Raw genomic sequence first — 12,931 nt, forward strand, 5'->3', positions numbered from 1 at the left:
TCACACTCATCGCCGCTCAGTTGCACAACTCAAACCGCACACACACACACACACATACACACACACCTGTAATGTTACCCGATAGCAGAGTGCTTGACAGACTGGCAGATAAGCCAGATCTGGCAGTGGGTGGTCCTCTCTGTCCGTATGGATGTTCAGGTAGTAACAGATCTGAGCTGGAGCGGCTGCTAGCTCCATAGAGTCAGATGAGGTTACTGTAGCAAGAGGAAAACAGGTTCCAGTTCTTTGAAACTGTATTCACTTTGATGTACTCTACAACGTGGTTTTTATTCTGAGAGGGTCAATTAACCCAGGACGGGGTCTATTCACTCTCAAAATGTAAATTGAAACTGCAGTCCACATAATAACGATAAAGCTTTCATTTGTAATAACTTCTTTCTAGAGTGGATTTAAGAGGCTGCTTAAGAAACAACATTACAGTATTTGAATATTGAAGAAAATCCACCTCCTGAATTGATTGGACCCCGACCCTGCAATTAACGTACTTACTGTACTTGAGAATCAATGTGGCCCGCTATATATTTCACTGATGGATCTCAGGCTCTTGTTAGATGCATTCATTGTGACCTCCATCCACAATACTTGGTTTTGCAGAATAGATATAACTAGATTTGTTGTTGTGTAATTATATATACCTAAATTGGACATGCTACATTTACTCTCTGATTTTATGGGCTACATTTACTCTATGATTATATCGGGTAATTAAGATGATAATTCATGAACAGAATGCTTAGCTATGTGAGGGTACATTATAATATACTGTTGTCATTTGTCCTCTGTATGGCGTAATCTCCTGTGACAAAATGTTACTACAGCCTCCACTGTATAAGCACTGTATTATTTGTCACCCTTTTAAAATACTTTCATACTGCATGATCATAGTGTATCATCTGAAGAGTCTTTTCACCGAACGTCTCCCGAGTTCTCCCTGAAAAGAGATTTCATGAAGGTTCATTGAATGTGATATATTTTTTTCCCAAGGATGATTAAATTACATAAAAAACAAAAAAAATTGGAGCATTTTGTTCACGTCCTTCTGTCTTTTCTTCACCAGGGTCCTCCAGGATCTCAGCCTTCCCCCCACGCACAGCCTCCCCCACACAACCCCAGCAATCCCATGATGGGACCTCACGGACAGGTAAAAACATTCACACATTCACCCTCTTCCACCAGCTACTGTGTTGTTACCCCCTCCCTCTGCCACCGACTCACTCACTCACTGCCTCATTCACTCATTCACTCACACACTCACGCACACAAACAGTGTACAAACAGCGCACAGGTCCCTTGTTGCTAACAGACAGGACAGGCAGCATCCACGATGGTGGGAGGGATGAATAATTTAGCTGTGTTGGCCCAGCTGTAAGGAGTGGAGGTGCATCTGGAGGGCCTTCTCTCTCCCTCCGCCCAGCACTCACCAGCCCATAGTCCATCAATACACCATTAATATTGCAGCACGGCCTGACACTGTGCAGCCTTAGCGCACAAACCCACCACAACATGGTCAAGAGAAGGGGAGGAGAGGAGAGGAGAGGGAGGAGAGGAGAGGAGAGATGGAACCAAGGCAAGGCACTGAGGAGAGGAGAGGAGAGGAGAGGAGAGGAGAGGAGAGGAGAGGAGAGGCATGGGTAAGATTAAAAGGTAGACAGGGAGCAAAGGAGAAGGAAGGAGAGGAGAGGGTGAAAGAGAAAACAGTAGTTAGTCAGTCCTCGCCTCAAGGGCTGCTTGGGATTATATAACTCGTCCTCCAGTTGTCCCAAACACACACACACACACACACACACACACAAAACATATATAATTACCACTGAAAGCCAGTCAAGTGTTTTCTTTGTGTGTTGTATTTGTCCGGCCTATCTCTATGTGAAGATGATAATATGAATGTCATGCTGCTGTCATGCTCCATGACCAAAATACAGAGCTCTTTCTCAATCAGCTCTCAAATCAATACCACATTTCCCCTCGATACAAACATTGTTGGATTGAGTTTGGAATTATTTTTTTGTTATCGAACACTGAAATATGTCTTACACCAGATTGTGGGTATTCATAGTCATAGTACAATCTCATAGGTAATTTTGAAAACCATCTGTCTGGGGTGCTTTACATTATTCACTCCTTATGTGCTGAATCTGTATGGGTGTCTAGGCCTGTTCTTGTCTTTCTCTGCTGAAACATCTGTGTGGATAGTGTCTTCAGTTCCTGTTATGAATCACACTACCAAGGTCTCCGTTTTACTAGCACCAGTATCTGTTGATATCACACAGTGGAAGAATCTCCAGCACTCAGCCGCACGAAATACGCAAAACTTTAAGATGCAAATCATTGGTTCTCGCACTCGCAGCTGTATCCACCATCCATCTACATTACGTTTCTCTTCTTCATGTGCTCCACCTCCCTCTCTCCTATATATATGTTTTTCTTCCTCTCCCTCTCTCTCTCTTCTCTGCTTATCCTAATGGATTTTACCACCTGAGGTCTAGTTTCCAAAACTTAATGACAGGCCCCCCTCCTTCTTGGGAAGTGTAACAAAACTGTATTAGATTATTCCTCAAAACAATAGCTCCCCCTGCTGACGTGGGAGGGTAACTCTTCAGAATTGGCCAGGTTACATTCAGAGTTTGGGATTTACACTTGATGACTATCATAAGGTGAAGTGTGAACCTATCTGTGATATTTCAACTTGGCAACATCCATCAGTCAGGAAACTTATCAAGTATTCAACTAGTCATCATTGTGAAATAAAGTAACTAATTGTCCTTCTTCTGTCCTTCCTGCAGCCATTCATGTCTCCACGGTACCCAGGTGGCCCAAGGCCCTCCCTCCGTATGCCAAATCAGCCCCCTGGGGGAATCCCCGGATCACAGCCTCTCCTGCCAAACAGCCTGGACCCCACCAGACCTCAAGGTAGGGACAGACAAGCCTGTGCACGCTTATACATGTGGGGCAAGGGCATAGTTTTGTAGAAATGGCACTTTCACACTTTGTAGCATAATCTCAGCTCTGCATGAGGATGTTTGAAGCTGATGCTGGTTGTACAATATCTCTGATGTAACTGACGGTGATCTGATTTGGGAAATCATCACGATATAAGAACCAGTATGTTCATTAATTTGGCTGCCATTGTAAACTTACATACTCTGTTGCAAACCCTCCTCTCCACATGTAGAATAATTATGTATCTAAAAAGTCCTGTCATGCTAACAAGCTGCTCTCTCTTTGTCTTCTCCTCATCTCTTTTCACCACAGGACATCCAAACATGGGCGGTCCAATGAGAATGAATCCCCCCAGAGGCATGGGAGGCATGGGCCCACAGGTATAGAATACAACACACACTGCAATATGATGCACTGCCGCCCAAAATAAACACACACACACACACACACACACACATATTATCAATTTGATAAAGTCAGCTATTGAAACAGAGAAACATTGCATTGCATTATCTGCAATGGACTGTGTTCATAAAGCATGTCAGCCCACTGGATGATGTCATTCAGCCACTCCACTCCCACCATGCAGCTGTAGCACAGCTAGCCTCGGTGCTTAGAATATCAGTTTATGAACAAACCCAGTGTTTGGTTACTTTGCACTAAGGACTAGCATAAAAACAGTAGCAGTGTCAACCCGGGAGGCTATAAACTGCATGTAAATAATCCCTTTTCTCTGCTGGAGAGCACATTTGGTTTTGCCAGCCCCACAACTTTGCCTTGAAATGTCAGAAGCACTCTGATGATTAGCTTGGCTCTATTCAGAGCGCACCCACCGCCGCCGCCAATTCTACATGTTGAATTCTACTTGCCGGCTCCCACCTAGGGAGACAAGCAGAAGCAGAATACTCTGCTGCTCCAAGCCAGCAGCCACAGACACATTTTGACCAATTATCCTGGCATTCTGGACAGTGTGCTTTGGCAGTATTTGTTTCCTTTTAACAACTGACTCATGCCATCGTTGTAATACAACACATTGTAGAATCTAAGATGCATAAGCAACTGTATACCACTCCTCTGTGTGCCTAGGAAAGTCTTTTTGAATTACTATTACCAAACAGTTAGCTAGTTGATTCCCCCCCCACGCACACACACCCCACTCCTACCCCACCACACACACACATGCGCACCAGATACACACACACACACTAACACACACACTCCCTGCGCCCCTCTGCCCCTCTCTGTGCCACCCTGGCTGGGTGACTTTGGCAGTGAGCATACCAGCAGCTGGTGTGGCATCTGCTCGACAAGTGTAATCGTCTGCTGAACAAAACTCTGCCTCTGAGTGGAGCTGCTCTCTGGCCTGCCCCCCTATACTCTCTCTCTCTCTCTCTCTCTCTCTCTCTCTCTCGCTCTCAGTCACACACACACGCACACACACAAATACACACCCGCAGTGCCAGCCAAAACCCCCTGCTGGGCAACCATGAAAACATACACACAAACACACACACAGGGGACCATGCACACAGAGACACAGACACATATACGCACACACGCACGAACGCACACACAGGGGAGCATGCACAAACACACACACACACACACACACACACACAGCTGTGCGCTTTCACACACAGCCCACTCAAACCAGCCCACACGCAGCCCATACATACACATAATTAAACACCAGTTAGTGGGAGACATGAGCGTCGCTGACCTTCATTAAGATTCAAAACTTTCCATTCGACTTAGACGGAGCAGGTGTGAGGAGCCATGCTGACTGTGTGTCTCTCTCTTTGTGCAGAACTATGGCGGAGGGATGAGGCCTCCTCCCAACTCCATGGGGCCAGGGATGCCAGGCATGAACATGTTAGTAGATTGAAACAATATGTTCTTCAATGTGTCTGATTTATGCTTGCAGAGTAAAGCCTAATTTAATCAAACCACAATAACCTGAACTGACTAGTCTATTAAATGGGTCTGCAGTTAGAATACATGGCAGTGCAAATAGATATTCTAATAGTCATCCTTGTTTACTTATGCAAGATTTTTATCTATAATTTACTATTAAATTACAAGACTTTTATAATGTTTTTGCATGCATGTTTTTCATTTTGATTAAGTTTTGCCACTGCACTTCATGTATTTTTGGATTAGTGAGGTTCTACTTTATATTCCTATTGTTGAATTACTATTTAGTGTCAGTTGCTCAATCATTTAAAACACTTGAACAACCAAGCATAAGAGTGGCAAACGTATTTGCCGAAAAAAACCAATGTGTTACCTGTGTTTCCAGACACATTTTGGAGACAACCAGTCATCACTGGAGACATCTCTTCAATGGCATTCTATTATGCTAATCATCAAATTGTTAAAATCTAATTTCCCACATTTCCTTGTCTGTGAGATGCAGAGAAAACAGAGAAAATGTAATTCTTGTTGTTGTGATTGCACTGGACAGCAAACTGAGAGGTTTTTGTATAAGTGATACTTAAGAAATCACTAATTGAGCACTGAGGATGGCTCTAGCCGTGACGAGCATCTCTATGTCTTTAAGTGATGCATGCACTTCTGCTGTGTGCCAGGAGTCTTCTATTATATGGCTAGATATGGTACATTAGTCCATGAGATTCTCATTTCTAATGCCTCTGTTTGTTTTTCAGGGGTCCTGGCGGAAGAGGTCCATGGCCTAACCCCAACGCCAACTCAGTGAGTTACATTCGCCTACACCTTTTACCTCCCATATGACCTAGTATGTTTATAATGGCTGTGTCTCATGCTTTGTTCCACCTCTGGTCAATTCTCTCCACAGATAGCTTATTCATCTTCATCTCCAGGCAACTATGTGGTAAGTGTCCTGTCATCGACTCTTGTTTGACTGTGGGCGCGTTACTGTAGCAGGCCATAAAATACCTGTCATGCAGCGATACCTAACAGGCATGCTGCTACCTGGATGTGCGTAGAACTCATCTCCCGTTCTCTCCTGCTTTTTTCCCCTTCACCCCTCAGGGCCCTCCAGGGGGAGGCGGCCCACCAGGAACTCCCATCATGCCTAGCCCCGGAGGTGAGTTATACACTTCAGTTTCCCTACTGATTTTCACTTTTAACCACTGTTCACTGAATGAGGGGCTCTGACTGAGAAACATCAGACCTTCTCTGTCAGATACTGATCTCTCTCTGACAGACTGACAAAGACAATACATAGGGGCCTTTAGAAATATTTCTTTACATGTAAAACATTGATACATGGTGAAATACTAGTGGGCCTAAATGATGGATTGGTAAATGTTTTAAAGGTCTTAACATGCATTTTCAATGCAGATATGTTAAATGTGCTTTCCAGAAAAGCAAATTTGTTAATAACAAACAACAGTCATTGCAATTGTTGTTACCATTTTCAACTTGAGGTATATTTTGGAAAATATGATAGTTCTGTTAGCTGTGTTTTCTCAGAGTCGAGACAGTTACAGCTATATAAAAGAGAAGCAGAGGCTTGTCAGCCTGCAATCAACTGAGTGATCCATCTCAGCTTTGACCCATCAATCTAATGTCTCTGTGGAGGATTAGCTGAGAACAAAACACTGTGGGCTGACATCCTGTAGATGTTCTGTTTCTGTCGGCCTGTGGAGAGCTTCTTTTTGTGTCCACTATTTATTATTTATATTCTTACCTCTATTGTGATACGTTGCCGGGGCAACCTTGTGCACAAAACGCTCCTGCTCACACGTACAACAGGAGGGAACATATTTCCACTGCAGTCGCCAAGACTGCGTGCACACACACACACAAACGCACACACACACACCTCCTACCAAACGTACACCACCCACTCAATATTGCTGCCCCCACCCACCCCCCTGAGTCACGACAGCACAAGCTAGATTCAGGGACACTAACAGGCAAGACTCTCTCTGCCACCCAACACACACACTGCCTCCCTCTCTTCCCCTATCTTTCAATCTGCTATTCTTATTTTTTCCTGCTCATCTCTGTCTCCTACTCACAACTTTCTGCCTGCAATGTCAGATCAAGGTCACCTTATCTCTCCAAGTCTTTTCAGGACAGACAGACACATGAGGAGGGACACATTATGTACTAGCTGCTGTTGACTTCCCACTGCCTCTGTATAATAGCTTGCTTTAATCTCTTGATTGTGGAAATAAGAGAAATGAAAAGATTATTTCATTGCTCATAACACAAATGTAGACTGGTTGATTGAGTGAAGGACTGACTGAGTGGCTGACATTATTTGCTGGCACTAAAAAATACGTACAGGTAGCCTTTGTCCTCCACAAGGGAAATAAGAATGGCAAACACTGTTTGGCAAAAGCTGTTTGGGCCGAATTGTACATATGGCAATTATCAACTGAAACAATGTCAAATACACTGAAGGACAGTGCCACTCCTGTCCCTTCAGTGTATTTCAGCTTGTTATTGCCCATGCAGTAACCCCCACCAACACCCCTCAATAACACCTTCTGGATTTCTTTTGACACATTTTTAGAACAATTGGATGTAGTTAGGAAATCAGACAAGGATGACACCAGTAGAGCATACCTACAACCATAAGCAGCGCCATGTGTGTAGGAGGAACCAGCTGCCTCACAGCCTGCACATTTTGTAACAGCCATGTTTAAGTAATAGCCTAAAAAAAAACTGGTGTCTTTCTTTATAGACTCAACAAACTCAAGTGAAAACATCTACACAATGATGAACCCTATCGGCCCTGGTGGAAATAGACCTAATGTGAGTAATGTTCATTTGTTTATTTTTGACTATACAATAAATTGTTACAGTGTTGCATTTTGCCCAGGATTTACAGTATGAAAATGTACAGATAAATGACCATTGTAAATTGTATTTATTTTCCTTTAGTTCCCAATGGGACCGGGTCCTGATGGGCCAATGGGTGGGATGGGCGCTATGGAGCAGCACCATATGAACGGATCACTAGGTGAGTGATGAAAGACACTCAATCAAACCTTACAGCAGAAAATACATTAGACCTGTACACTGTCAATGTACCCAGCTGGCACTTGGCATCAACTCCTGAGTTTATTCAGTATAACCTGTTACTGCCTGTGAGAAGAGGCTTTTAGTAGTATGACTCTGCCCCCTTGTGGCTGGTAAAGGAATCCTGGTATTGATCAAAGCTAAAACAGATTAGTTGGGCAGTGAGTAGGCCCATTGATTCTGTAGACAGGTGAGACGTGATCAATGAAGCCAATGGAGTTGGGGCTCATCTGTATCTGAAACAAATAGCTTAATTAAAGGCCATTACCTGTGAGAGGGCAGCTTGTACCTGCTTGGATGGGATATCCTGCCGGGGGGGAGGGGGGGAGGAGGGACCTGTGACCTGATGTTGAATCAGTAGCTGGAACAGTTAACGCTTATAACTTTCGCTTTTGTCAATCTCTCTGATCACAGGCTCTGGTGACATGGATGGGTTGCCAAAGGTGAGACTCAAATACATTTTTAGATAATGTACTCTATCTATCTATCTATCTATCTATCTATCTATCTATCTATCTATCTATCTATCTATCTATCTATCTATCTGTCTATCTATCGAATGATCAATATTATTAATTTAGAGTTAACTAAAGGTATAATGTTGTAGTTTAAGATGAACTATTACTGTAATATTGCCACTTCAATAATCCCAAATTGATAGTTAATTTTATGAGACTGATTTTTAGATATTGTAGGAATATTTATCTTATCACTCACGTAATTCTTCATAATCAGTGCCACTGTGTCTAAATACCCATATTCCCTACATTAATATTGGGAGGACATTCCCTATACTTTCTATCTATCTATCTATCTATCTATCTATCTATCTATCTATCTGTCTGTCTGTCTGTCTGTCTGTCTATTTATTTATACTGTATATATAAGTGAGAGAGAGCCCTGCATTCTTATTGGTCTGTTTCCTTTGTGTTCTAGAATTCTCCCAACAACATGGCGGGCATGAACAATCCCCCCGGAACTCCGCGGGATGACGGCGAGATGGCAGGCAACTTTTTAAACCCATTCCAAAGTGAAAGTGTGAGTACCGTGCGGAACGGCGGACCTCTCTTCCCTGCCCCCGCCCCGAAACACACACACACACAGACACACACACAGACACAGACACACACACACACACACACACACACACGCACACACACACAGCATGCAAACATAAGCATGGAAGAGAACCACGTAGTATGCTTTCTCTGACGCATGGAGAGAATGTCATATAGTGCGCTTCTCCTGATTCATTCCAGACTGACAACTGAGTTTTTTGTGACCTTCACTGTGTTCTCAAATTCCTTAACATTTTCCCTTTGGCTGGACTATGCTCTGCTTGCTGCTTGTTTACTGACATAGAAAACAAATAGAGAGGTTTTATCGTCATAGCGATGATGCCGTTTAGCTGGTACGTGTTATATAATACTGCACAAAGGCTGGTGTACTGTACATGGCATTTAGTTTAGTTAGTTGTATTGCTTTGAACTTGAATTGGGTTAGAAGTTTAATATAGTATTGGCTTATCTTTTCTCCCCTCCCTCTTTTTTTCTCTCTTTACAGTATTCACCCAACATGACGATGAGTGTGTGATTTTTTTTTTTATTTTATTTTATCTTTTATTTTATTTTATTTCTTTTTCATCTCCCCTTACCCTGATCTCCCTTTCCCATCCACCCTGGTGCGTCTTGCATTACCCTCCTTCCTCCCTCCTCCTCCTCCTCCTCCTCCCCTCCTGGACGGTGTGCTGCGCCACACAGCCCCTGGGGATGCCCCTGGAAAGCAGGACTCCCCTCAAGGGCCCCCATCCCAACGCCTGCAAAATGGGGGTAAGAGCATGAAACAGTCTCCAAGCAACAGGAAGGGTCTCTTCACCGCTTCTCCTCGCCTGCCGGGCCTCATGGCAGGCCCAGGACAGTGAGAGCCCAAACCCGCTCCTGGTCCATCTCTCCCAAACCCACTACCTGCCCCCCGCGGGTGGCATTCGTACCCAATCAAGGTGCCACTCTGCAGCCAGCTCCACCACCACCACCACCACCACCACCACTCCATTATATTATGCTGATCATAACTTAAATTATGAGGGCGCGCAGTAGTTGACTGATAGGGGCTGAAAACCCTCATTCAATAACTCTGCTCCTTTCAGGGGGGATAAAAAAAAAAAAGATGAACTGATAATGTTATTTTAGGGCAAGAATGGTTTTCATTAAATGTTTGTATTTTTTGTTGTTGATGATAATATTATTGTTATAATTTTCATAATTGATATTATTGTACTAATGATGTAGTTATGATTTCCTGTAAAGGGCACATTTTATCTCAGCAGCAGCATCAACAATGACAGAATAAGCACACACTCGAAAAATGCACAATGATTTTCTGTTTACATGATTTTAGGTATTTGATGTTTGTTTGTTTTGTTTTGTCACAGTCAGACTCCCTTCACATACCTCTCCTTAAATTCTCTTAGGAACTTGTAGCTAGTGTCTTCACTATCTAAAAGTTTGTAGCACCAATTGCATAAACTTTTAAACGCAAGAGTATGATAGGAATAATTGACTGTCTTCACCTGATGAAATGGTTTGTGCTGAGGTGTTATCTTGGCTAAAACTACCCATATAATTAACAGAGGCTTTCCCAGAGCCTTGCTGTTTTCTGGCACAAAGTATCTGTTGGTACACCTGAATAATCAGTCTTCTAGGTATCTTGTCTTAATAAGCACCCCTCCTCACAATATTCTGTGGTTTTACTGTGTGGGAATGGACTGTTCTGATGGAATTCCTGAGGTGATTTTCAGGACAGGTAGCTTTGAACATTTGTTTTGGTTCATGCACAACTGCCCATCTGTCTTGGCATTTCTCATTCAGTGACAGACAGAGAGAGATTTGTAGATGCTCTTGTCTCTTCTATGGATTTGGTCTTGCCTGTAAATACAACATATTTAGCTTGTATTGTGGTTGTTTTATTATTTGTTATTTACAAGTTGTCTGTGAATCCTAAAAAAAAGTGGCTCCTTCCCCTTCATCGCTTTGTTTGATTTCAACCTCACTATGGACTCCAGTGGCACTGTTTCCTCCTAGGACTCATTCTGGTCCCTTGCCAGTGTCTCCTTGATGACGAACTGGGAGAGATTCTGGGACTTCTGATTCACACATAAAGCCCTCTTGCATTCAGTTTGGGTTGAACTCACAGATCCTTATGATCCACCGTCTTAGCCCAGACACGACAGGCTCACTAACTTTCTCCTTGGAGCTCCCGTCGACCAGTTCCCTCTGTGAGTCCTATATGTACGGGATAACAGATCTTGGCAGTATTGGGTGGCTGTAGCAGCGCTGGTGATGGGAGTAGAGTGATGCAACTAGGGGGTTAATGGATGATGCAGCCTCAATGGTCTAAAGAAGAGGAACAATAATAGGTTTCTTTTGTAATGGAGATCTTTACATTTTTGTGGATTGTTTTCTGCAGATTTTTTTTTCTTTTTAATTTCTGTGAAGTGTATTCAAGAGAAAAAAATGTTTTTTTGGGGAAAAAAGCAAGCCCATAGAATCTGCACACAAAGAAAATCCATCGTTACATTTTACGCTATTTAATTTGTTCTTTTTGGTACATTATGTACCCTTGGCCTGATCAACCCTCTGTCACTGTTTCAAAGGTCTAAATTACTGTATCTCTCATCATGATGTCACTCTGCAGCACTTACTTTATAGCTGTGTTCAAACCAACAATAGCAAAAGAACCATTGTAGCCTCTATTGGTTGGTGATGTACTCATCAGTTTTCTGATATCAATGTGAACCAGATTGTATTCAGAGTTCAGCAGGGACATCTCCAGGGTTTGGCTATCAGTGGCCTGGGAAACACTCTCCAGTGTTCCTTCAATGTACTGACACACACCTCCCTTTATTTCCCTCTCCTGTCTCGCTGCAATCCCATCCCTCACTCCCCAGCCCCCTCCCCTTTTCTTTAATTTCCTTTTTTGTAAATACTGTATAATGCATTTTGATATCATTGACATGTTTTGATATGTCAGTCACTACCAATGAATACAGCTGAAAGTAAATTATAAATAAACTGTCCATGTTTTTCATAGAGAAACGATGCGCTTAAGATTTGGTTCATGTGGGCAAACACAAAATTTCCATTAAAAATGTATAGAATACAGTAACAATAAATGGAAACTGTATGCTAATTACTTGTATGGTGGGGAGGATGAATGCTTGAAATAGGCTAAAACTGCCACCAAATATCTTGTAAGGACAGAGAGAGGTGAATGAGCATGTTGAAATAATTTTTCATGCAGCTGCGGCATCCTCGCTCTGCCCTTGCCTCCTGCGTCGTCAGTTAAATTTTACTATTGGCTATTGAATAATCGTTTGATTGATTATTCCAAAGGGCATCTTCTCATCAAAAAACATGTGACCACATATTACAGTTTTTAATATGAAGGATTTTTATCAATTTAAGAAAAAAAACTTTTAAAAAGGAAAAAATACTTAGAGAACCTCATTTTAAATTAAGAATAGATCAAAAAGTAATACTTATGGGGAAAAACTGTGTCCTTTGCTATTCACTCCTGTAATAGCGTTGTATAGATTGATGCTCTCTCACTGATCCTCTCTCAGTCCTCTGTGTATATCGATTGTTGGCCATCTCTGTACTTCTATTGTGATGTATAATACTGTACCATTAGGAAGATTTGCTGGGTGGGAGGGGTGGTTATGTTGGGTTGGGGAGGGCAAGGGGATATAAATGATTCTCCTGTACCGTTCATGGTCCTTTCTGATGACACGGCAGTATTCAATATGAAGCAGTCTGTCTCTTGGGTTTGCTTTGTATTTCATGGTAGGATAGTTCAGAATCTTGTCTTAGGGACTTAGGTGTCTTGTGTAGGTAATAAAGATGTCCTTTGTATGTTTCTTTATATTGTAAAGTTTCTTTAGACTGAAAGAAAAACA

At 42.6% G+C, this 12,931-nt stretch overlaps 1 protein-coding gene across 24 annotated transcripts in view; it reads left to right on the plus strand.

The window, feature by feature from the left end:
* ssbp4 (single stranded DNA binding protein 4) overlaps positions 1-12,670 on the plus strand; it is a 75,923-nt gene extending 63,253 nt beyond the window's left edge. For 4 of the 24 annotated variants that reach the window (XM_071541621.1, XM_071541555.1, XM_071541559.1 and 1 more), the window contains 11 exons: positions 2,805-2,931; positions 3,274-3,341; positions 4,769-4,833; positions 5,628-5,673; positions 5,777-5,812; positions 5,974-6,028; positions 7,640-7,710; positions 7,840-7,918; positions 8,392-8,420; positions 8,914-9,015; positions 9,541-12,670. In XM_071541621.1, the coding sequence (XP_071397722.1) occupies positions 2,805-2,931; positions 3,274-3,341; positions 4,769-4,833; positions 5,628-5,673; positions 5,777-5,812; positions 5,974-6,028; positions 7,640-7,710; positions 7,840-7,918; positions 8,392-8,420; positions 8,914-9,015; positions 9,541-9,570 (708 nt within the window). In that variant the 3' untranslated portion in view covers positions 9,571-12,670. Of the gene's footprint in view, positions 1-1,078; positions 1,163-2,804; positions 2,932-3,273; positions 3,342-4,768; positions 4,834-5,627; positions 5,687-5,776; positions 5,813-5,973; positions 6,029-7,639; positions 7,711-7,839; positions 7,919-8,391; positions 8,421-8,913; positions 9,016-9,540 lie in introns of all 24 variants that reach the window. The other 20 variants (XM_071541556.1, XM_071541568.1, XM_071541584.1 and 17 more) reach the window with 17 other exon arrangements.
* The last annotated feature ends 261 nt before the right edge of the window (positions 12,671-12,931 follow it).

Source organism: Centroberyx affinis, unplaced genomic scaffold (genome assembly GCF_046629955.1).
Source record: "Centroberyx affinis isolate AG114_WGS23_722 - 3 ecotype Tasmania unplaced genomic scaffold, CSIRO-AGI_Caff_v1 ptg000220l_1, whole genome shotgun sequence".
In the NCBI taxonomy this organism is placed as follows: Eukaryota; Metazoa; Chordata; class Actinopteri; order Beryciformes; family Berycidae; genus Centroberyx; species Centroberyx affinis.